Source organism: Eleutherodactylus coqui, chromosome 2, assembly GCF_035609145.1.
Source record: "Eleutherodactylus coqui strain aEleCoq1 chromosome 2, aEleCoq1.hap1, whole genome shotgun sequence".
Lineage (NCBI taxonomy): Eukaryota > Metazoa > Chordata > Amphibia > Anura > Eleutherodactylidae > Eleutherodactylus > Eleutherodactylus coqui.
In genome coordinates, this window is record NC_089838.1 from 7,313,448 (window position 1) to 7,339,596 (window position 26,149).

At 50.7% G+C, this 26,149-nt stretch overlaps 1 protein-coding gene across 1 annotated transcript; it reads right to left on the bottom strand.

The window, feature by feature from the left end:
* Positions 1-2,653: 2,653 nt before the first annotated feature.
* Positions 2,654-21,064, bottom strand: SLC37A3 (solute carrier family 37 member 3). Its single transcript, XM_066590240.1, has 15 exons — positions 20,941-21,064; positions 19,796-19,936; positions 17,358-17,472; positions 17,069-17,161; positions 15,983-16,066; positions 14,090-14,235; positions 13,408-13,504; positions 12,298-12,382; positions 12,038-12,222; positions 11,640-11,781; positions 9,595-9,696; positions 7,383-7,430; positions 5,977-6,128; positions 4,359-4,424; positions 2,654-3,633 (listed from the first exon to the last, which is right to left on the bottom strand). The coding sequence occupies exons 2-15, from the start codon at positions 19,894-19,896 to the stop codon at positions 3,541-3,543; spliced, it is 1,509 nt and encodes a 502-aa protein (XP_066446337.1). The 5' UTR covers positions 19,897-19,936; positions 20,941-21,064; the 3' UTR covers positions 2,654-3,540.
* Positions 21,065-26,149: the final 5,085 nt, after the last annotated feature.

Genomic DNA, 26,149 nt, shown 5'->3' on the forward strand with positions numbered 1-26,149 from the left:
TGCGTATCACGTTAGGCACAGATATACTTGTGCTTCGTCGTTCGCGGTCTGCCTCATTACATGCCCTTGTGGGCTTGGATACGTAGGTGAAACAACTTTGGAGGTGCGATCGCGAATGACGAAGCACAAGAGTACAATAAGAACATTGTGTGGGGCATGGTCACCATCAGCCAGTTTAGATCCAGGGTGATAGACCATGTTCCACCAAGGCCGAGAGGAGGACACCGTTGTCTACTCCCAATAAACCGTGAGCTCCAGTGGATCTATGAATGGGACACCACGTCCCCTATGGGACTGAATCTGGAATATGCATGTATGCCCCACATTTGACATTCATTGCCGATGTATCGGGATTATGTTTTTAGACTGGATTTGTATGAACTTTAGATATATTGTGTATTTATTTAGGTTTGTCTTTTTATCCAGTAGGTAAGGACATCGATGTCTCCAGTGGATCCCCCCCCCCTCCTCTGCAACTGTAAGTTGAGCGTAATGATGCCCGTTTGGGTCACGGTGGGTCAGAATGAATTGCCCATCATGATCCACTATTATTGTGGGGAGCGCTAGATGGATGTTATACCTGGGAACAACATAGAAGTCAACGCAGCTGTGATGGCTGGCGGGTATCCCAGCAATGGAGGTGTCACAAGTCTATGGGCGGAGGATACCGCCACGCATGCGCCCACAGAGAAGCAGGAAGTGAGTAAAGGATAGAGGGGGGGGGGGGGGGGGACGACTCTCGCGAGACTCCCGGCGTCACCGGGGATACCACGCATGCGCGATGAGAACGTCTGGACGCCAGCAGCCATGGAGGAGTGGGTGAGAAGCTGGAGCATCGGCACCTGCGGGATGACTCTTAGAATGTAGTTTGTGGCACCTGTGGTGGAGGCGGTCCCTATGTGGAGGTTCATTCTGATTGGCTATAGGTTGTAAATGTTGCTCTATATAAATGGGGGGTATAAGGAAATCTGTTAGAAGCTTGAGAGAGGCAACGTGCCGAAACGTCGCTCGTGTGATGGGAGAATAAAAGCAATGTTGAATTAGCGCCATCGCTGCGGCTGGAAGTCTTTTTCTTCTTTTTGACCCTGAAGCCTCTGTCATACCAACAGGCATCCTGAGACCCTTCATGTGTGCGGTTGCTCTTCCTCCAAGGTCACTCACAGATTAGGTGCTCCTTCACGCTGGCGATCGCAATATCCCCATGAGAAAATCACAGAACAAAAAAACCCCCAAAACCCCCCCACTTTCGCTCATGAGACGTCCGAGCGCCAGCGAGGTTTTTTCTTGTAGAACCATTGCTGCCGCTTGCGATTTTCAAGATCGCAGCGTGAAGACATCGCAAATGGGAATGAAACCATCGAAAGTCATTGGTTTCATCATTTTGCGTCTTCACTCGCTCTCGCACTGCGATTTTATTGCAAGTGTGAAGGCGGCCTAAGAACGCCGCCATGAATAAAGAATGGTGACTGAGCCTCCTCCCAGCCGATCCGGAGCGATGCTTTATCCATCACCATGTGATAAGGTAATAGCGGTAACCAAGCGGCTCGGTGAATAAGACAGACATAGTGAGTCCATGGCCAGGAAACTCCTCTGATCTCAATCCCATTGGGAATCCTCAAACAGCGGGTGAACAAACCAAAACACAGAGATTGTGCTAAGTGCCAAGCACTGATGAGGAAGGAGGAGCTGCCAGGATTTGGCGCAGGAGTCGATATCCAGCACGCCGGGGCAAATAGCAAAATAAGGGTCAATGCTGTGAATACTGAGGCTTTGCTTAAACTTCATGTATTTGTCAATAAACGTTTAAACACTTCTGCAATCCTTATAATTGTACGTCCGTAACCATAGAAACAGCAGACGAAAACATCTAACGATGAAGCAGCAAACTCTGTGAAAACCACTTTGTGTCGTCGGTCAGGACCTTTGGCCACAACTGTGTAAACACAAAGCGGTGCCCGGAAGGCGGGGGTCACAGGGTCATATTTGCCGCAGAAATCTCGCGGTTTTGTCGCAGCGAAACATTGCAAGATTTCAACCGGAAAAACGCAGCTTCAAACCCCGCGGCACTTAGCTGCAGGTTTTGAAGAGGCTTGGCGCATGCTTTTCCGTTGCGGCCGGCGCTCCCATAGAGAGGGGCACGGCTGCACCGGAGAAAAAGAAAAAAATAGATATGCTGCGGCGGGGGAATTCGCGCTGCGCCATTGGCTAATGCCGGCTTTGCTGCGCTGGATTGGCCGTCCTGTGTGGACGAGATCTTTGACAAATCTCATCCACATGGCTGGCCAATCGTGGGATTAGCGGCCGCAGGCAGATTTGCCGCAGTGAACTTCCACGGCAAATCCGCCCCGTGTGAACCCGGCCTAACTGCACTTCCGACAAGTCATAAACACGTGTCAAACGTATCAGTGGGGATCCACCGATTGCTGGAATGAAGGCACCGCAGCGCTCTGCCCCTTCACAGCACTCTGCAGCTGAAGACGGGCCCACAGAAGTCTATAGACTAGTTCCAAGAGCCGGTCCTCAGTGGCTGAGAACAGCTGAAGAGTAACGTACACGGCCCAACAGGCACAGCGCTGCACCCACCTCATCCCAGCACCCGGACCCCCAACCAGGTCTCTATGGTTCAAAAGAAAAAAGTGGACAAACTTCGTAATTGTAGATTGTAAAGCTGTGATTGGTGAAGTGTAATGGGGCAAAAGGATACAGAACGGAGGCCCCACTCACACGGATCATGGAGTACTGAATCCCCCCCACTGGCATGTCCCATCTTTGTATATATTACAATACACATTGATTAAACACTAAATACGCCCCTGTGAGCGCTGAGCGGGGGCGGGGGACAGCAGAGGTCAAAGGCTGAAAGAGTGTCACTCAAAAAAAAAAAAAAAATTGTAAAAAAAGGTCACTTAAAAGTCTAGAGGTCAGTACAATCACCCAATCCAACGTCAGGTTCACCACCGCCACCGCGAAACATTTATATAAAGTGTCAGCGAGAACTTTTTTTCCCCTTCTGGAGCAAAACACACGGCAGAGTTATCAGCAAAAGAGTCAAATCTCAAGTTTCAAAAAGTTCAATCTTGACATTCAGAGAAGAAATTGAAAAAAAAAATTCCCACAAGCCAAAAAAACGTAAGAAAAATAAATAAAATCAAAGTGTCCCAGAAACAGAAGTTACCAGTAAACGTCTCAGTAAACGGTTGGATACTGCGCTACATGTAGTGTACAGCGGTCCGCCCCCCCCCCCAACAGTGTGGGAGGAGCCGGCAGTAACGGGGGAGGAAACGACCGAATGATCCATCTTCTGATCCACAGAAACATTAAAACTATGAGAAACATAAAACAAAAAGGAGAAAACAGTCCTGGACGGCTTCAACTTGTCTTATAAAGAACAGCTTAAAAAATTGCTTCCCAAACCGGCAAAAATAATCCGCAATTTGTAATCCCTCCTGTTTTTCCGTTCGGCGCGTTTCGGCTTCACCTTCGCAGCGAGGACGCCGGATGTCTTTTATTGGTACCAACGTCAGTCATGGAAAGTAATTGTCACCCTGCGAGCCGCGACGTCCGCCTGTCCCTCCAAGCTGGTCTCATCTCCCGGATGATGAGTGGAATGATGAAGAGGATGGTCAGGACGGTCTGCGGAGAACAGAAGAGGATGAAGAGGAGGCATTCATAGACCATTTTAATAAACCTGGAAGCTGTGGCCCCTGCGGTTGGCGGGGACAGACCCCACACACACATATACACCGAATCGCCACTATATTAGAGACCCCCATCTAGTTGGACCCCCTTAGGCTTAGCAATTCCTCATGGTGTAGATACTATTAGGTAATGAAATAGTTCAGCAGGACCATCGGCCCCTGCGGACGGGAAGCCTCTCGTAGTTGCCGCAGATTGAGGTTTTGACGTTCCGACCCATCACAACGGTGCAACAGAATCTGGACCCATCTGACCAGGAGAGGTTTTTCGGCTGCTCAGCGATACGGGTTTTGCACCCTTTTGCCCGCTGAAGTCTCATCTTGGCTGACAGTTGATCTCTCGCTGCAACAGCGGGGATCGGCGAGAAGACTGATCCACGCTGTTAACACCTAACATGCCAACACGGATCACGACACGTAAATGGTTCACAGAAGAAGGGCGCACCCTCTGTGATGTCACCAGCCTTAGAACCATAGAATGGTTGGAAGGGACCTCCAGGGTCATTGGGTCCAGAGTCTGGAAGACCCTACTTGTCCCATTGATTTCAATAGGCACCATGTAATGACTCATGTTTCCTGTGGGGGCGCTGCAGGAGAAGTTGACTGATCATGAAACCTGAAAACATCAAATATCAGAGGAAACGTATTAATAAATCTTCTTACCATGAGGATGAAGAAGTAGAAGACCCAAATCCAGTTCAAGGCACCTTGTATCACCGACACCAGGACCTGCATGTTATAGCAGAGAGTCATAACCAGATCCGCCATGGGGCATTACATTGGGCTCGCCACAGCGAAACATCAGCTAAGTCTATGGTAATGTGTGTGGTCACAGCCGCATGTACAGAGAGCGCCCCCTGCCTTACACCGCATAGAGGCACTATCATTAGAATCTGCAGCATCTAAGGCGGTCGATCACTTAAGCCCGATCCTTGGGCTGTCACTGTGGTTTCCTGAACGCCCGCCTGCAGTTGTGCGATCACCAAGATGTAACTGTGTGGCATCAGGCATGAAAGAACTTACCCCACAGAGCATTAAGGGTTCAGTAGCCACTTATTTATGGCCACTGATCACCCATTATCCTGTGTTTGGCCACCGAAGACCATACCGGTACATTGCATAGGCACAGCGGGTATTCTCTACAGTAGGTTACTTGCTATGGTGCAGATGTGGACCTTAAAGGGAGTTGTCCAGTTTTAAACTATTGATGGCCCATCCTCAGGAGAAGTCATCAATAGTAGATTGGTGGGAGTCTAGCAGCCTTGACACCCAGCAGATAAGCTGTTCTCTGGACTGATGTGAATTCCTGCAGGAAGCAGACAGGTCCATTCTCACTGCAGTGGTCAGGCTTGGTATTACATGCTAAGTTCCCATTCATTTCAATGGGACTTTGGACTGCAATGCCAAGCCTGGCCACTGCAATAAGAATGGGGCTGTCTGCCTCCTGAAAAAAAATCAGCTCAGCGCACAAATGCTTCTGCCTAGAGAACAGCTGATTAGCAGGGGTCCCTGGTGACAGAACCTTGCCAAACCTATCCTGAGGATAGGCTACCAGCAGCTTACAACTGGACAGTCCCTTTAAGGCTCCCATAAACATTAGACTCCAGTTGTCTGGATGACGGCAGGTTCAGAAGACTAATGTTTATCGGAGCGGCTCAACCTTTTCCCTGACAGGCAATGTTGGAGGAAAGCAGGATTAAAGGACGCTGAATTTCAACACCCGCTCCTATTGTTCGCCAGGAGGTAAGCCGCCGCCAAAGCTGTTTGAGGCCTTATTCACACAGGTGAACATGATCCGTAAAAAACAGACCGATGGTTCATGAGAGTTTGATTTTTTTTAATCACGACTGTCATCTGAGTGCAGTTATTAATGCTTGTGGAAAAAGGAAAACCGCCCAATAGGTGCAATAAAAAAAACTCCCATTGGAGCCAAGGGGTGCGTTAAAAACAAACGAGGAAAAAAAAACACAACCTTTTCTCCCCTACTATCCGTCTAAACACGCTCCTGTAAATACAATCAATGCATTCGATTTCTGTTTGAGTTCGGTCCGTTCTCAAACAGAAAAATCCCGCCTGCGTGTATAAGCCTGCGTGTATGAGCCCTGGCTGTGACTTACCTCCCTAAACACATGAGCGTTCAGCTGAGCCAAGTTTCACACGTATGGCAGAGCCAGCCAGCTATCGGCCGAACGATCGTTCATCCGCCAGTTGTTGGAGACATGCGCAAAGCTCTAGTGTAATGTTAATCCGTCCTTGTCCTCGCTCCTACAGACAGACGTACCTGGCCTAAAGCGGCTCCAACGCTGCCCGTCCCATCCACGATGCCGGTGACGGTGGCCAGAGCCTCGCTGCTGCCTCGTACCATCTCCTGGCGCCCGAGATCCGCAGAGATTGCTGAGCTGATCATGTTGGAGGGACCCCCGATGAAGAACCCTACGAACAAACACACATACTTATAGTCTGGATATTGCATCTACGACCTACTGCACCGGCCGGTGGCGCTGCGACAACTCCCAGCATTCAAGATGACTAGAAGGGGCGGTGTGAGGAAACATGGCTGATGTGACGCCCTACATGTGTCCACTTACCTGCAGAGCGCATAGAGCAGCAGTATAATATATCCTATGAACAGGATGAAGCCGGACCGAACTACCCGCACCCCCAGAGGCATCGCACTGAAAACACACGTTATCAGACTTCAGGGACGGTCCGATTATATTACAGGACAGGAGGTGATAAAAGGACTACGACCAGGAGTTAACCCCTTAATAGAATATCCATGGGACAGACACCCCTTACTAGAGCCCCCATCTAGTAGCGCATTGGACTCCTTTGGCCTTCAGAACCGCAGCAGATCATCGTGGTGTAGATTCAACTAGGAGCTGAAATGGCAGGAATACCGGCCCCTGCGGACAGGAAGCTTCTTGTAATCGCTGCAGATTAGACGGTGGTGCTGGCATGTTCTGACCGGCTGACAGGAAGGGGTCATCGATTCATGCACCAAATTCTGACCTCCCATCAGCAACAGAAATCTGGATTCATGTAACTGCGGTTTGCTGGACTGTGCAGCTCCTGTTAGTCAGAACGATTCCTGACATCCTCCTCTGACCCCTTTCAGTGACTAATTTTTTCTGTCCACAGGATCCCCTTTCATCGGATGCTTTCCTCAATTCCACCATTCTCTGTATACTCTTCATGTTGTTACACAAGATAACCCCACATGGTCGGCAGTGACATCCCGGCCCCGGCTAGTCTAGCGCCGATGACCGGCCTCGTTGGAAGTCGCTCCGATCGCTGGATCTTCCATCTAATGTGGATTCACACTGAAACCGATCCACGGGAAACTTGCCATGTGATTTTATGCCGCACTCCGGGGTCACGGGGAGAATTACCAAACCGGGAAGTGCCAATAAGAGGGCCGGGGGTCTAATAAAGGGGCCGTTCAGCGTAGATTACGGGAGCCACAGCAACTCGTTAACCTTCCCTGGCATTAAACTTGTTATTCGGCATCTTTTAACCCTTTACATCAAACTGAAGGAGACATCTGAGTGCAACTGGGGAAGCGTAGGTTGTTTATGCCCCACTCTACTGCCAGCCCCTGCGTCCTATGTGCCACACTACACATCTGCCGAAGTTGGAAGTAAACACATGGCGGACATGCAGCGAGATGCGACCGCGCAGCCGTACCTGTAATGGTCATGAGGAGAGCGTTGATCGGCTTACTGTTTGGAGAACCTGGAAAGAGGAAAAACAGAAAACTGCAGTTACCAAACGACAACAAAAAAACGTATCAAACCAAGAAAAGTTCTGCACAACTAATGCGAAACCTAAGGACCGCGGCCCGAATCCGCCATACCGGAGCTGCAGGCCCGGTGTGTGGAATGCCTCTGGGGAGGCTACCTGGCCAGAGGGTCGCTTTTACTACTGGGACTACTATGAAGTTGGCGGGTCACTTATTACTACTTGGGCCTATATAGGGGACACTATTGCTACTGGAGCCATTGTGGGGGGGAAGCACTATACAGTCTTAAAGTTACACCAGGCCCTTTGAAGACGACCATTAGACTCATATGGCCTTGCACTAGAAGATAAGGAAACCCTACACCAGACACAGCTAGTATAAACGTGGCCCAACAAGCATCGGTCACTAATCAGTTAAACCACAGGATGAGCGACACAAACTGTTTATATAACTATTCCTAATCTCAAGAGAAACCACAAAGAGGGCGATATATCTTATCTGCTTCCCTTTTCTGTTTGCCACATCAAACACACCCAGTTCTGACCTGGAGAATAGTCCCTGTAAGGGACTCATTAGAGGATCAGATTCTCCGTTGAATGAGGGAGTGACATCATCGCTAGTTCGAGGGAGTGACATCATCGCTAGTTCGCGGGAGTGACATCATCGCCAGTTCGTTCGCTCCTGCCGCCCGTTTAGGTAGATACATTGTTGGCCCAATGAGGATTGTTCAGTCTTTCCCAATCGCTGTATAAGTGACTGAGAGGGACGGAACGAGCGCCGGTGACACCGAACGATAAGCCGACCATGGCTGTATAAAACGAACGACCACAAAGTCAGCGATTCCTGTTGGTCATTCAGTCGTTCGCTCGCCCTTAGACCGATCCATTATCCTTCACAGAGCAATTTTTTGAAAGATAATCGTTCCGTCTAAAAGCGCCTTCACACCAGTATGGAATAGTTTACTTAACCCTTTGCAATCCAATTTTGTATTCAGGGTTTCCTAGGGGTTTTTTTCTTTCTGCCATTATACAATGGCGCCACCTGCTGGCTAGAGCCAGTATTGCGGTATTGGACATGCTGGAGAGGCCCCCGACAACAGAGCAGCCAGTAATATACAGTAAGAATACCCTGCCGGACGTCTTCCGACATCGGAAACTGTACAGCCTTCAATCAGAATGTCTTTAGACGTCAGACAGTGGATTGGAAAGGGTTAATACTAGCGTCCCATCTACACCAGCCTACCAATAGTGATTGGACACCTCAGCAAGAACGAGAAGTCGTATTTATTTCCATAGGTTAATACTTAGAGGCGCTCGTTTGGCTGTAATGACGTTGGACACTCTACGTGGAACACTTTCTACTAACGTCTGATACACTTCAGCTGCTATTTCCTTCCATTCATCCTGCAAACATCTGGCGAGTTCTCTCAAAGAACATCAGCCCATCTACAAAGGTGCGCGGAGCGTCATCACTGGGAAGTGGAGCAACAGTAGAAGACTAACTCACACTACTCCATCTTCAAATCAGATGGCAATACCCGGGTGTGGAGGAGCCGGGGGAACGCTGCCTGCCCAAGTGTGTTGTGCCAAGAGGTAAGTACGGTGGAGGTTTAGTTATGGTCCAGAGATGTTCTACGTGGATGGTTTATGTCTGTTGGTTGTACTGACAACCACCATGAACTCGGAAATGACCTCGACATATGATGTGCTGCTGACAATGTGGCAAGACTCTGGGAATGGTCGGCCATACTTCCAACAAGGCAACGCGCCTTGTCACAAATCCAACACTGGTTTATGTTGGTTTGAGGATATGGATGTTCCACGATTGGACCGGCTGCACAGAGTCCCAGCTGAATCCTACTGAACATCTTTGGAAAAAAACTGGGAAGTCGGGTCAGGAAATATAAACAGCATCCATCATCTTTGAGAGAACTCGCCAGACATTTGCAGGATGAATGGAGGGAAACACCAGCTTAAGTGTGTCAGACGTTAATCGAAAGTATACCACAGAGAGTATCCGATGTCATTAGAGCCAAAGGACTCCACTAAATATTGACATACGGAAATAAATACGAAACACTTGCGGCCATTTACTTCTGGCGGAACAGTGTACTTACTGGCATCCCCTCACACACTGAAGAGACAAGAAATAACTCACGGCTGTATCCAAACAGAGCGCCTACAGCAAGCAGCAGACTAATGGCCAAGACGGGGGACCTCTTCTTCATCAAGTCAGAGATAAATCCTTGGATAGTGCCACCTAGAGGACGATACAGAAGGAAAAAAAACAGAACATTTTAGTTTTTTTTTTTTACCTTGTAGGAGTCATATACTGTGTTTCCCCAAAAATAAGACCTACCCTGATAGTAAGACTTACCCTTATTTTCGGCAGGGGTGGGTCACTTGAAATACACGCCCTCTCCTGAAAATAAGCCCTAGCTACACTACATGAAAAAAAAAAAATTAATACTCACCTAGTAGACAGCGTTCAATGTCATTCAATGAATAGTTGCGATTGCTTGACGTGGCGCTCAATGAACCAATCAGAGCAATTGCTTGCTGGAGGCGGGGTATTTATGCCTCGCTATCGGGAAAACAATGCTCTGTCGGCGTTCAGGATACGGAAGCCTGCAGCAGGGCCGGACACCAGGGCGAGGGACCAGAACGCTGTCTCTCGTTTACACATTAAGTTCCCATAGGGTATTTGAACTTGCCATCATTGGATCGCTTAGACCATTTCTGCCGGCATTGTATTAAGACGTGCCACAGGCTTGTTTTAATAGGTAGAGATGCATGGCAGTCCAGGGGGGCCTTCAGCCCCCAGCAGCCTTGATAACTGAACAGAACCCACAATCTCACTGCAAGGGGGCATTTAAATGATGCTGTCAACGGCCTAACAGCTTTGATTAGCCCGAAGCTGATGGTGGCCGTTGCTGTCAGAGACAGCCGACACCGGCCGTGCATGGAATGAGCTCAGCCCCGGTCCATACCAATACTGCGCACCCAAGACATACTGATACGGGGTTAAGGAAGTTACTAAGCAGGGTAATGACAGAGGTCATCAGTATGGACCACCGGGGGAGTCTGCGCCGTACAGAGGACTCTTATGACCAACTTGTCTACACTTTACAACCAGACAATTCCTTTGGAAGGCGGACAAGACAGTCAGGGGGGGTGAACACAAAGATCTTCTTCCCAGCAAATAAAAGGTCTACTGCCCCAACTCTTTAGGGAATAGCGCCATTCTAGTCTAGTGGCTGTGTCTGGTACTGCAATATTCAAGTGAATGGGGCTAAACTTCAATGGTAGACACTGGCCATTTCTGGAGTAATGTGAATTAGGCCCCGGGCATTAAATTTTACCTAATCTCCAGCAGCGGTCTCTAACCTGAGGCTCTCTAGTTGCTGCAGAGCCGCAGGTGGAAACTATTGATCTATACTGAATGGCCACTTTATTAGAGACCCCATCTAGTGGCACATTGGACTCCTTTGGTTTTCAGAACTACATACATTTGTAGCAGCATTGGTATCAGAGGACCCAGAGAACATCATCCACACCATTACTCCAGGACAGGAAGGGATCATCAATTCGTTCTGACCTCCCATCAGCGCGGAGCAACACAAATCTGGGCCCGTCTGAGCAGGAGATGTTTTCCCGCTGCTCAGTGATACAAGTTTTGCGCTCTTTTGCCCGCTGGAGTCACACCTTTCTGTTAGACACAATGGTGCTGGAACTGGTCGCCTGCGGTTATAGCCCGTGCATGCTAAGGAATGACTAGTTTTGTGCTCGGAGCACCAGCGGTTCTTTTGGGGCCACAGTGTCTGTTCACCATAACGATTCCTGACATCCTCCTCTGACCCCTTTTTGTGATGAGATTTCCCCGTTAACAGGATCTCCTTTCGCTGGATGTTTTCCTATATCAAACATTTCTCTGTATACTCTCCACATCACTGACAAGAAAACCCCGCAGGGGTGGCAGTGAAATCCCGGCTAGTCTAGCACCGATGACATCGCTCAGATCGCTGTATGTTCCAAACCATATTGATCCACGGAAAACTTATCACATGGTTTTATACTGCCCCCCGGGGTCACGGGGATAATATTCATACAGGTAAGCGTCAGGTCAGGTCCTTTAATAAAGAGGCGTTCGGTGGACATGTAAGGCTGAACAGGCCGATTAACAGCTCATACATAATTACTCACCTATGATTCCTCCTATGTCGTACCAGATAGACAGCCGGTCGGCCTCCGCCTCCTTCCACTGGAAGTTCTCGCTCAGGTAGAAGGGGAGCCAGAAGAAGAAGGAATAGTTGACCAACTTCAGACAGGCGTAGGCCAGAGAATACTGCGAACGAGACAGGAGAGCGGTGAGCACAAAGCATAGGTAAGCCTGCAATAAACTCCTACAGAACAGCCTAACTGCTGCCACCTACTGGTCACTGAATGAACACTAAAAAAGACAAGAATTAGGAATCCTAATTAATGTTAGTTGCGATCTAGAAAGATGAAAATGCTTTATAGGCGTGTCCAACAACAACCAGCAGAATTGTGAGTGCAGCTCTGGAGTATATTAAAGGCTGTAACTCCAGATGATTGCTCACCAGTAATACTCCGGGCAGGCAGCAGGCCTGTATGAAGCCGATCGCTTTGGTTTGCACTTCGGTATCAGGAGCCTGAATGGAATAACTTGACTCGCTGTCGCCCTCGTTGTCCCCGCCGATGAGGGGTCGGTTTGCCTCCTCCTCCTCCTGTTCTGCGCTCTCCTCCTCTCCAGCATCAGGCAGACCTGCGAATAAGAAACATTTAGAGGAAGGCTGTACGCAAAAGGTCATCGTGTTCCCGCACCATTCCACCAACTTACCCAGTTCTTTCGGGGTCGTCACCAAACCAAAGAATATAACCAACCCTCCGGCAAACTGCACGGAGGCCGTCACCAGGAAGGCGTACTGAGGAGACAGACGCGACAGCAATGTGATTTACATACACTCTGCATCGCTGCCCCTACAGGCACCAGGGTGCAATAGCAACCTCAGCCCCATCTGTGGTGATACCACAGCACTGGGGGAAGATGGCGCACAGGTATCTTAGGTCTGTGGCCAGCTACACCCAACCATCCAGTGCCGGGGCCGTATGACTGGACGGAGTCATAAAAAGAATGTCACACATGTCATCTACATACATTGACTGGCCACCTTATTAGAGACCGGAGCCCTTTCATAACTGGCGCTTCCCTGGGTGGAAATTCTCTGTGACCCCAAAGCATAAAATCACGTGGCAAGTTTTCCGTGGACCAGTTTCAGTGTGACTCCATATTAGATGGAAAATCCAGCGATCGGAGCGACTTCCAACGAGGTGGGGTCATTGGTGTTAGACTAGTCAGGATTGCACTGCCAACCTTGCGGGGCTTTCATGTGCGGCGGTGTGGAGAGTATACCAAGAATGGCGTGACCAAGTAAAACCGTCCAGCAAAAAAAAAAAGTCCTGTAAATGGAAACAACTCATCCCCGAAAGGAGTCAGAGGAGGAGGTCAGGAATCGCTCTGATGAAATTGCAGCCAAATACAATGCTGGCGCCCAGACGGACAACTGGCACGGGCTATAACAGCAGACGACCAGATCCAGCACCATTGTGAGAAACAGAAAGACTCCAGCGGGCAAAAGAGCGCAAAACTTGTATCACTGAACAGCGGAGAAACATCCCCTGGTCAGATGGATCCAGATTTCTGTTGCTGATGGGAGTCAGAATTTGGCACAAGCAGCATGAATCGCTGACCCCTTCCTGTCAGCTGGTCAGAACATGCAAGTACCTCCATGTAAATGTGGTGACTACAAGAAGCTTCCTGTCCGCAGGGGCCGATATTCCTGCAGAACGATCTCATCACCTCGTGGACTCCACACCACAACGCTGAGGTTCTCTAATAAAGTGGCCGTTCAGTGCATATATGGGATTTATTAAGCAGACGTCTACATACCTCATATCCATACTTCAGTACCGATGATGCAAGGAAGGCCCCCAAAATATTTCCAACAGAGGCACACGCGCTCCAGAGCCCAAACACCACCCCTCGTCTGTAAGGGAAGGGAAGACAGGAAGAGGTCACCTCCTCAGCTCAGTCACACATCTTATTATGTTTTGGAACAGCAGGGACCGTCACTCAGGAATTCGGTCATGTTAAAGGGGTATTCTAGTCTTCACCCATCGGGACCCTCACTAATTACTAGAATGAAGAGGCTGACGGTCTGTGACCAAAGAGTAAAAGGTGCTATAAAGACCGCCTCTTGCTCTGGAGGACCCATCATGTCCAGCATTACACCCACTGATATGATTGGGCAAAGTGTAATACCTCCTTTCTCCTGTAGTGGTGCTGCAGGGAAACCGAACACTTACAGGCAGGTTTCCCTACAGGTCAGAGCTGATCACTGGGGACAATCTGTGATCATCTCACTGTCAAGAGACCCTTCTAAAGGCGTACTCAGACGAGCATGCCCGATTTTGGTCAGTGACAAAAGGACTGATTTTAATCCGTGGACATATTCATTTGTATTGTGCAGATCTGATTTTCACTTTTGTGTGTTTTTTTTTTTTAAACACACAGGATAACCCCTTTAGCGCATAAACAACCTCAGCCTTGTAGGGGTTAAATAAAGGCCTACCCAGTTTTCCCGAACCAGTTTCCCATGACGGCCACCACGCAGGGCCATCCCGTTGACTGCAGAAGTCCATTAATCACCCACAGGAGGCAGTAGAAGATCTTGTTGTAGAAGTGCAGCCACTCGGTGACCGTGCCGAAAACGAACATCTGATAACAAAGGGGAGAGGAGAACGGCAGTTACACCAGCGGCAGGAGGGGGCGATATTGAGGTGCTGATACAGTTCCATACAGGTAGAATGACGTTCCGCTAGACTCAGAGGCCGCCACAGATGAGATGACGGAGATTTACCAACATGCCGGGAAACCTTCTGACCAAGAGGATCCTTCTCCTTTCTACAGGAAGCTCTACTCGTCCGCCCATCATTTGGTTTGTTTATTACGTTTTTTATTTTATTTTTGAATTAGCATTTTATGTCCCAGTAGGGGACTTGAACCTGTGATTTTATGATCGCTCTGATAATACATTGTAGTACTTCCATACTGCAATGCATTATCGCTAATGATAGTGATCACAGGCCATAGCAGACCCAGACACTATTGACTGGCGTGCGGTTGACATAACAAACCATGGACCCCTGTGGTTACATGGCGGAGGGCCAATGACATCACAGAGGGAGCACCCTCCCTTAGTCAGCCCTGCACATGTCACAATTAACACTGATCACAGCATGTAAGTGGGTGACAGCGGGGATCCATGTTCTTATCAACCCCTGCTGTCAGTCACAGCCGGCTCCTGCTGCAGATGGCGCAGGCTCGGTTTCTGGGCTGGCACCATCCATAGGACATAAGTTTTATTTCAATTTATGATAACTGCTTCCCAGCCAGAACGTACATTTACATCCGGGGGCAGGAAGGGATTAAATGAGTTTTATGAGATTGCAGAAAAGGACCAATTCCCACAGAACAGTGCTATTCCACTCCGGTGGTTGTACCTGGTATTGCATTCACTCACAAGGGTTTTCTGGGGGTCCTAGCCATTAAGTAGGGATCCTGTGGATAGGGAATAAACGTCTTGGCTAGTAAAGTCTCTCTAAAGTGACCCTCCAGCTTTGAGGCTAAATTCTGCCCTGGGACATGAAGGGTCGGGGGTTATACAACATGCAGTTGTTCTATTCTTCTACTCCCATTGCCAATTTCAGCTGCCCGAGAGGGCTGCAGCAATTGTCTACCTACCTAATACACATTGTGCACGGCTTCCGGTCACATGAGCAGCTCTGGCCAATCACAGAGCAAGTATAGCGCAAAAGAAGTCTAACACCGCCAAAGCACTGGGAGGGCGAGTCTGTCTAAGATGGCCAAAAACAGGAGCTGAAGGGACGGCAAGAAGAGCAGCTGCAGGCAGGGGCGTAACTATAGAGGATGCAGGGGATGCGGTTGCACCCGGGCCCAGGAGCCTTAGGGGGCCCATAAGGCCTCTCTTCTCCATATAGGGAGCCCAATACTATGAGTAAAGCATTATAGTTGGGGGCCCTGTTACAAGTTTTGCATCGGGGCCCGGGAGCTTCAAGTTATGTCTCTGTGCAGCATGGTTTAGGTATGGGTACGGGTACAGATAGAGTGGGGGGCCCCAGCTCACCTTTTGTATCAGGGCCCCTGAGCCTTTAGTTACTCCCCTGGCTGCAGGTAATATAACACCTTCACCCCCCTCTGGTCCCGGGACAGAATTTTGTTCCAAAACCAAACGGTTGCTTTAAGTTGAAAGTTGCAGTACTGGACACAGCCACTAGACAAAGGTGGCGCCGTTTGTGGGAAAGCAATCTCATACAAGCGCACTCCCCAAACAGTTCTGGGTAATACCTTGGTGATGTAGATCCAGGCCAGCTCTTCATGCAGTTATGGCTGCCGGTCAGCTCCGCCCTACATAGAAACACGTACTATAAACATCCTGACGTACCGTTACTGCCGAGGAGCACATGCCGAAGGTGAGGACGTAGCGCATGTTCAACCGGTCACCGACGATCCCGCTGATGAAGAGCCCCTGTGTGCAGACAGAGCGTTAGATCCAGAGGCGACACATAGTAGATCCCGGTGACTGTCAGGCCCCCCACGTGATTTCTGTGCGATGCGGTTTCAACATTCACGTTAAAAAAACAAGTAATGAAAAAAATGCGCAGAGACCGCTCTGATGCCAAATACGCCGGTCCCTCTGCGTTCGGTGGCCCGTTCGCCTCTGCGGCCCCCCGCCGCGTGTAATACGCACCAAAACTGCAGGTTGTTTCAATAAGAAAAAAAAAAAAAACGCATTTGCATAAAAGGCGCCTCTGCGTGCGAGCGGGACGCTACGTTTAATTCGTCCATAGCAAATATCCGCGATCTCGCAGAAAAAGACGGCGTGCTGCAAGAGGAGACAATGGGCTTATTTCCGTAAGTTTGGTAACGCGCAGATCTCCTGTAGCGGCGCCCTTAGACCGGTCTTATCGCAGAATCCTTGGCCGGCGTCCGCACGGAGGATCCGCGGCACGATCACAGACCGCCTCCATTATCAGTGAAGGCCGTCCGACCTGCAGATATGCTGCGGGTAGCGGCGTGATCGCCTAGCGATGCCACGAGAAATACAACATTTTTTTTTCTAAGTCTGTACTGCGCAGGACCAATGGCGAGCGTCCACGGTCATCCGCAGGACACGACGGTACAGAGCCGGACCGCCCGTGAGAGACCCGCCTCATAGACGCTCCCTACACACAGGACATCCGTTTTCTACGGACAGGACAGGCGGACGCATCACTAGACCGGAGGCGAGGGCTGTAACGCCACAGCGCTTGTTCCTGAAGTCTGCCAGGTGCCCACCGTGTGGCGCTATGTTCCTCCCCCTCTGGTCTAGTCAGGCGTTCACCTATCCTAGCAGGCGGCACGGACGGCGGCCATTCTGTAGAGTTCCTGGTGAACCTCTTTGGTGTCCCATCGTATGGATCAAAGGCGGAGCAGACGTCGCTCTGCTGTGGAATCGGCGCAGACTGTAGGTGGAGCAGCGAGGACTCACCATGGCATACGAGAAGAGGAAGATGGTGTCCAGTAACCCCAGGAAGATGGTGGCCGACTTGTGATTGGGGAAGAGATGATTGTCGTTCCAGGTCTGAAAGAAGAAAGATATAACAGGAAACAGACCGACGGATCGCTGTGTGACAACCAAAATGGCCGCCGTGACAAAGGCAGGACGTCATCCAGTTTATCCCCGCTGCTGCCATGTTGCCCTACGCCCCGCTTTACCTCATACAACCAACAGGGGCAGCAGCCGGACTATCAGGACGTGTCTGGATTATCGGTCTTACCGCGTTTGGTGCCACATTATACGCTGAGGAGTTCAGGTCGGTGGGCGTCCACTGGTTGGTTATGCTGACCTTCACGTTACTGAACGCCTTCCTGGACGCGTGGAGCAGAGCGTAGCTGGGAGGGGAGGAAGACACGAGAACATAAGAGACGGCGGGGTGAGGCGATGCGGATTATCAGAGATTCTGGATTATTGGGTGGAAATTGAGAGACCCTTCAGGATCACGAAGACATTTACTCTCCTGCTTGTTCATCTAAACAATGAAGGTTCTATTCCCTGACAGCAACCAGAGGTCTTGAAAACAGTGAAGAATTACACAAAATATGTTGTAAAAGCCTCTTTACGATCCTTGAGATTTATCGCCTTCCCTTTGGCGCACGTCGGCCGCCTATGGAGGGGGTTTAGGAGCCGAGCCCGTTCCATACTTGGCAGGTGTCGGCCATCTTTGACAGCCGTGATCGGTGTTAACCCTTTAAATGCCCCCAATCTGACAATGAGATGGTGGGTGCTGTCTGGGTGTCCTGGCAGCTCGGGCTTTCTGAAGGCTCCCATACAGTATAATGGGACACTATAGTCCAGCACCGTACTGTAGGAGCGATCGGACAACCACAAGCTCAGGTCCCCTGGGGGGGCTAAAGAACATTTGGTGGCGGTTTTATTGCAGTTTCCTGTGTGGCATTCACCCCTCATGAGGTAAATTACGGAGCCAAAAGCGACACTCTGTGGAATTGAATTCCGTTCTGCGAGACACGCCCCCCGGGTTTTGCGCGGGTTATTTTAATCATCTTGCCCCTTGGCTCCCGTAAACGTCACAGAATTTGCGTACGATTTGTTTGCACTTACTTAGGATGATTATCGCTCAATATGTTTGTTCAGTGATACCGGCCCCATGTAAATCGCCCCCGGGGCCCCTCGAGCTGCGGTGACATCTACAGACCTGCTGCTACTGCAAGACCTTTGATGTTTGCGATTGTCTATCCCTGTGTGTACAGAGGAGGACCTGCCCAACCCCCACCCGGGGAGGGGGAGGACTGTGCGGTATATACGGCTGCGGAGTTCTCCCGATGATCCATCAGCGCACTGCCGGATCAGTAAGACAACGGTCAGGGGTGTCTGGATCTGTCAGACCCCCCTGCCCCTGGATGGTAGGGATGCCTGATAAGTCTTCCCAGTGATAATCGATCCTGGGCTATTACACAGGACTGAGCATCGCGGAGCGGCTGGAGGCGGAGCTGCCGCGGATCATTCAAGAAAATATCGGCAAAAAAAAATTAAAATTGCCATTTTGCTCATGAGATGCGTGAGCGGCAGCGACAACGTGCGAGGCCTTAGTGCTGGGGGGAGGGGCGCGAGAGCGATGAAAAATGCTGAATTATGAAACCAATGATTTTTAATGCTTTCGTTCCCATTAGTGATGTTTTCAGTCTTGCGATGCGGAGTGCAAAAAAAAAAAAAAAAAATCGCGGCGCGCTCCATCTTTCTGCGTTTTTTTACTCTCCCATGTTTTCCTATGAAACCTAATTTTTATCGCAACGGGCGACACTTGTGATTTTTGGGCGATGCGTTTTTAACCCTAGAAAGTACTAATGTGCGGCAGCGATGCGAGATTTATCTACAGAGAACGCGGCGCTGACGCCATTTTGCTGCCATTTTCTTCCTCCGTCTTATATTTGTAGAACTAAAACTTTATAAAGATTTTACAAAGAAAAAAATGTGAAAAGCTTTTCTTCTCCTTTAATTTTTCATGTTTTTGTTGTTTTGTGTTCCAGCGGTCGACAACGAGCGCCTATAAACCTGCTTCCCGGTGATTTACGGACACAGAGAGCAGATAACAGGTTGTTTTTACTGCACCATCATAAAAGCAACCCCAACCCCTAAAAATGGCGCAATTGTGCCCCCCCTCCCCCATTCACAGGTTTTTGAAGAAAAACAACTTGTCCCACAAGAAGCCGCCGTGTAGATACGTCATCGGCAAAGACAAAGAGCCGCAGCAGGAAGGGGTTAAACCCGCCTACAGCACCGCCAGGACACCGGCGCTGCCCTGCAGTGAACAGACTCCGCGGTCGCCCTTCACTCTGTTTGACACAGCAGGTAATGCGATCGGCGTCCGGGACGCCCCGAGAAGGTAAACCTGTAAGTCCGGTCAGAGCGGACAAGCGAGTCTGGGAAGGACGCCAAACACCGCTGGAGGACAGAGAACCGCGCAGAATACGGCGGAGACATCTGTTTAATGTTGTTCCTCCGTTACTCCTCCTGGCAATACAGGAATAAATGATCAAGCGCCTTATACTATTCCCCTCGCCAATGTGGCCCTGCCCCAGCACAGAGGCCTCCCCCGCCGCCCCTCCCCCAGCACTAAGGCCTTCCAGGAGGAACAGCAGAAGAACGGCACAATGTCGGAGTTCTAAAACATAAAGCCGCCCCAGCGGATGGACCTACCTGAAGAATGTCAGCAGGAAGACCACCAGGTGGTGATGGGTGTACTGCGCCAAGAACCCGCGGCGGGCGGCTGCTCTGCGGGGCGACACCGGGAGGTCCATGGCAGACGATCCTCATAGGAGATTCTTCATGAGCTTCAGACTAAGAGCAGAAAAACACCCGTGAGTCCAGCGGGGAAACTGCGCAGGAGCGCGGCCAATCGGGTGACAACACGGCGCTCGCCAGCTCCTCCCACTTTGTGCAGCAATTCCTCACAATCTTCAACATCTCTGCTTGCTGTCAGTGAGCACAGAGGATCGGCCGGACTGCAAGCTGCTGTAAACGGTCAGGGGGTGCGGCCTCTGGGTGCGTTCACTGACAGCAAGCAGAGACACTGAACACGTGGCCGCCGCGCATATGAGCGACTAATCCGGATACTGAAGGTTATCGGAGGAGTCAACGCCACCGTGTCACCATAGGGCGTTCAGAGATTGGCGCACAGCGCTCACATCGCACACGGACGCCCCTCGCTGTAAGCCCTACACGTGCGCAAAAATCTGGCCCGCAACTATTCCGTGATCTGTGCGAAAGAAGCAGACGCCGCGTGAACGAACCCGCGGGGCAACGACGAGCGAGGGCGAGTGTCTCGCACTTAACACGGTTTTCTCATCTGCGTAAATATGGCCGGAATGTGATCTGGCGGCGCCGTGCGACTAGATCTGCGCGGATTCACACGCGGCGCAATTTTACATCACGGACAAAACTGCGCATTTTGTATACAGATTCGCCACGGACTTCGCCCTTCGCATCGCAAGATTACGCCCCGCGCGCCTCCACCCGGGTGCAGCACCTCTGCCGTCCAGCGTGGCGCCTGCTCAGGAATGGCGCTGTATCGGCGCTCCGCCGCGGTCATCCGTGTTCAGTTTCGCTCACGGTCACCGCATTACAATCAATTACGAAAACATACGCAAGGAGCCGGCAGGAAAGATGAAGCGACCGGACAGCCATACGGCAAAGTCAGAAGGGGGCGCAATTCCCATATGGAGTCACTATATCGAGGAATTGCTCTTCATGCAGCACCCTGATGGGTTAGGGGAGGTGTGTAGCTTTAAATATTCCCATGAGCCTCCACTGACTCATTATAAGAGCCCCCTAATAATACGTACATGGAAGCCTCCCTGGACGGTCCTCCGGCCGCGCTGCACACGGACTCATGTAGGAGACCCGGCAGCTGCGGACGTCACCACCACGGCGATCCCGATCACGTGATTCCCCTCCCCCGCGCGGGGCACGCCGGGGGATGTAGTCTGCTGCAGCCCAGAACGCGGAGCGGCCTCTACGGTGTGCAGCTGGGACCAAACTAGTAACAGACGCAAAGTTAGTAGTTGTGAATTGGATGTAGGCTGTTTCCACTGTTTACTTGTATGGCCTACATCAGTGTTCACCAACTGCTGTCCTCAAGGGCCGAACAGCCCATGTCCTAAGGCTGTCCTATAGGAACACCACAATAATTGCTGGGGAGTGCTGCGGAGTGGAGTAGGGAAGCACTGGCAGATATATATATATATACACACACACACGGTGGTCCGAAAGTACGGAGACCCATGAGTGGATGGATAACGGTGGTTGGGAATTCCATCCTGTGTGTGGCGTGTTGCTTAGGAGAAGGGAGCGAATCTTTGGTGGCGGTGCGTAGCACGGCGGCCATTTTGAAAGCAGCCATCTTGGAAGCACGTGAATATTTTCGCATGGGGCGGGGTGCCTGTGACATATGTATCCAATGGAGAATGTGACAAGGAATCCATATCCGTGCTTCCATATCGTGTCGAGTTATTCATTCTTTTCCGTGACATGGAACACAACGACGATCCGCTACAGGAAATGCGCCATGTTCCCCTTGTTATTTCGAATCATCATGGCTGCCCTCCCATTCAATGCTGGCAGAGGCGTCCAGGATCCGCGGTTTCATGCCCGCCATATTATGGATTCTCACAGCGTGAACCTGGACTGGACATCACCCCACAGGGGGAGGTCCAAGGGGGGAGTCCTGGCGAGCGCGGGGGCCTCTCCACCGGTCCACAATGCGCAAAACACGTCCCCTGGAAACTGCTGATCCAAAAACGTGCGACATAATGGGGGGCGGGCACCGCCCTTCTGGAGGAACGCCTGGAATGCGCCATTTTTGCTGAACACCTCGTTCCATAACAGTTGCAGATACTTAGTGCGCCCATTCTTCATCTATCTTCTTCGCCCCCCACACACCGCTCCACGACTTCGCACCAACCATCTTAGCGGGTCGGTTCAGTACGGTTTGTGTCGGACCAGTAGCGAAGGGTTTAGTCTGTTCACCTCCCCATTTACGTCATCACTGAAGGTCTCTGTGAAACGCGGGTCCCGTTGGGGCGGCTCTGACCGCCCGTAAATTCAACATGGAGACCGGGATCGTCCTCATGGAGGTGATGCAGCAACTGGATCTTGTATGGGCGCCATTTATGCGTAGCCAGTATTCGCCCAATGGCGGTTCGACTCACCCCGCTCTCCTGCGACAGACGCCGATGCTCTGATGTGGACTCCTACAGAAGGACACCAGGGCGGCCATTGTTCTTACTTCATCTGTGGCAGTTCTGTTACGTCCACTTTTTGGCAGGTCCAACGCCAAACCTGTTTGGCAAGGAATTTCCTAACTGTGCCATGGCGGACGGGGAGGGGGGTCTGTTAGGGTGCTGACCGCGGCAATGAGTCGGGTACTGCACCCCCCGGAGATCAGCACAATCCGTGTCCTCTCCTCGCGTGTTAATCTAGCAGCCATATTGGTATCTAAGAGGAAAGTGATCCTGACTTTGGTGTGGAAGCTCGGATGTGGGTTCCTCATCAGATTCTCCATATGGCACAGGCACCCCTTCCCATTTGAAAATATCAACGTGGTTCCAAGATGGCTGCTTTCAAAATGGCCGCTGTGTTGGACACTGCCTGTCACGGATTTACAGGCTCTCTCTTAGCAACATGGCAGACAGAGGATGGCGCTCCCAACTACCCTAATATAATATATTACAGTATTTCATCACCCAGTTCATGAACTCTTATAGGGAAGCGGTTTTATAGGTTTCCTGTGTACGACATGTACCGCGCAATTTAGGGAAACGGTAATCGAGAAATTTTTGAGATTTCTTTAACCCCTAAGGCTGGGTTCATGCACGGCGGAATTTCCGTGTGGACTTTCTGTACGGAAATTCTGCCTGCAATCTTAAGCCCCAGACTAAGCAGCAAAGTGGATGAGATTCGCAAAAATCCACACATTACGGACCGCCGCGAGGAAACTGACACGCCACACGGAATTCAGAGCCGCGGCATGTCAATCGTATGGCCGTTTCTGCTGCAGTCTCTCTACTTTCTATGGGGAGAGACTCCCGCAGCGGAATACAGGCGGACAAGCCTTTCAAACCCCCGAGCCGAATGAAGTGCCTTTGCGCTGCGGAAATCTCGCGGAATTTCCGTGGGGTCCTGCTGCGGACATTTCGTGGGATTTCCATGGGAGCGCAGCCTTAGGGACCTTTTGCACGAAACGGGATTGTCCTCAGGATGCAGCGCGTATGCGGATTTTGTCAATTACTGCAGATTTTGTTGCGTTTTTAGCTGAGAAATGCGGAACGTCTTGCGAAGTTTCTTGCGTTTTTTTCCTGTATATCAGAAATCCGCAGCGACAATTCCACAAGACGCCCTCAAGTGCGCAGAAGAAAGCTTCTCCACTGTGGAAGTAAAGACGCACGGATTTGAACAGGTGCGAAGTACAAGCCCCGTGGGGATAACATTGTGGCGCAGGAATGTCACGACCTAATTCGATACTTAAGGGGGCGGCGATTTTTGGTGACTTTCATCTCCACTTTTGAAAAGCCACGCGGGGCGGTAGGATTAGGATGGCGCATTATAATTTTTTTTTAGGTATTTCCACTTTTAAGGACACACGAGCGTGACGTATTAACGCTCGCGAGAGAATGACGTGATTGCACTCTGAATGGAGCGCCAATCACATGTTCTCGTAGGCGTTTCCACGCAGCTTATTGTACTTTTTTTGTTTGTGCGCAATACGCACAGAAATAGAACATGTGCTGTGCGACAAAATACGCAAGCAAAATATACTCACGGGTTCTATTCACTGCATATTGCACGCGCAATATGCTACGCAAATCTGTTTGTGTGAATCCAATCTTAACCGAGAAAAACGCAACGAAATCCACAACAGACAACAACTTTATGTCGGTTTATTAACTGCCCTGTGGAAATCCCGCAGCACATCCCTCCGGTGTCAACATAGCCGTACGCGCAAAAGGGGCTTTCCAGCAATGTCCCCATCGTGGCATGCGACGCCGGTTGTCCTTTATATTGATTACTGCCTGCGGCGCACCTCTTCTTCGGCTATGCTACATTGCTGGACATCCTTAGCGCTGGCATCCGGCCCCGACTCGCCATGCAGGTACATCCAGCCCCGATCCTCCACACCCCCAAATCACATCATGGCTGACATCACCATGATTGCCTCATAGCATGAACCTAATCGCTTTCTGTCTTCCAATGTTCACGCTGCGGAATTCAACCGTGTGAAAGAAATCGTGCCATGTTCTAATTACCGCGGAAAAATGGGAGGCCGACTTCCATTGTAGTCAATGGAAGCCATCCGACACGCGATACTTCCGCCGTGAGCACAGTGGACGTATCGCGTGATTGCGTATCACCTCCCACCGCCGCATGTCATGCGCTGCATCAGGAATGCACGCCGGCTCACTGGATGGGATTCACACGGCGGATCTGGAGAGGTGAGTATGAGGTCTTAGGGGGGCGCCGTGTCTGAATCTACTACCATATTCCGATGGCAGAATCCAACATGGCCGTGGGCAGGAGGCCCTAAGGGGGCGCTCACACATGGCAGAATTAATGAGGTTATTCCGCTGCAGAAAATCTGCAGTAGACTTCACTCCTTCAGTTGAAAGGAAAAATCTGCTGAGTCCACATCAAAAACTGCGCCAAATCCACAATAGTAGCCGCAGAATGGAAAAGCAGGTTTTATGTGCAAATGCTGCAGGATTTCACGCTGAAAATCTGAGGTAAGTCTGCCCCATGTGAACATACCCTTGTAGGACCACTGCAGCAGAAACCATTTTTTTCAACCCTGCTCCCCTGCACCTGATTGCCCGTCACACCCTGGGAGTCTCCTCTGTGTATTCCAGTCACTTCCCTGAAGTGCAGCGTCCGAGGAGCGGGTCTCGGTTTAGGAGACGGCGGGGATTGGAGTTGGGCCTTTTCAAGGTGGCATGATACTGGTGTATCTTGACGCCACCAGGAAGCTAGTGGGTTGATAGGGCAGTGATGTAGGAACGCCCCTCGCACACCCCTAGCTCCCCATTGGCTCAATGCTGTAAGGTCCTAGGAGTGTGTGGATTGATTAGGCTTAGGGTGAGGGGTAGGTGACCTGTTAGGCTTACATAAATGGCTGTAATAATGTAGGCTTAATAAGTAAACTACCCCTAACCCTGCAGGGAAGGCACAAATCAATGCACACGCTGGTGCTATGATGGAGGGTTCGCTGCGTCCCGCTCACCTACCGGCTCTGTGGTCCTTCCTGGACGGTGGCTGTGTGTTCCATGCCAGCTGTGTCTCGCCCGGTGCCCCGACACCCCCACCCACACACACAGCAGCCTGCGCAGGACACTGACCGCAGTGTCTTGTAGCAGTTGGCATCTCCCTGCTGCCTTCCAAGCTATCTGTGTCGCCCCTCCCTGTGTGGGGCCCTTGACTCCTTAGTGCAGGACAGCGGTGTGGGGACTGTTCATGCAGGACAGCGGTCAGCGGTGTGGAGAGTGAGCTGCCTGCACATGACAGTTACAGCGGCGGCTCTCCGCTGGGCTGTAACCTCCCTGTGTCAGACAGCAGCGGAGCCCCAATAACGACTCCCAGCACCTGTGCACCTAACTCCTCAGCGCTGGTTCAGCTACTGTAGAAAGATCCTGCAGCCAATCAGTAACCGGCGTGTACTGACTGTCAGCACACTGTCGCCCAGTCTCCACCCATCACTTCCGGTGGTGTCAAAGTACACCAGTACTTGGTGGCACTACCATCTACGATTCCCAGGGGCCGAGGGCAGGCTATTAAAGAGCGTTAGTTGCTTACTTGATTTTGTGATTGTCACGGGTGACGTCACCGTTCCTCCCTTTGCTGTGAGCAGCGTATGTAATAAAGTCCACACACACGGGGAGTAGTGAGAACATACCATTCCCGGGAAGGGTCGAGAACGGGAACTTTACTTGAAAATACTTGCATCGGTTACAAGACTTTAGGCAAAAATAACTGTAGAGCACACACGAGTGCAGGTAGAAATGGTGA

Bases quoted from the DNA above. Each gene is read 5' to 3' on its own strand.
- SLC37A3 (XM_066590240.1), bottom strand. From the start codon at position 19,896: ATGGACCTCCCGGTGTCGCCCCGCAGAGCAGCCGCCCGCCGCGGGTTC. The intron at 17,162-17,357 runs GTAAGACCGATA...TTCTTCTTTCAG, and splicing joins ATAATGTGGCACCAAACGCG to ACCTGGAACGACAATCATCT. The intron at 6,129-7,382 runs GTACGGCTGCGC...GTTTGTTCGTAG, and splicing joins TCTCCTCATGACCATTACAG to GGTTCTTCATCGGGGGTCCC.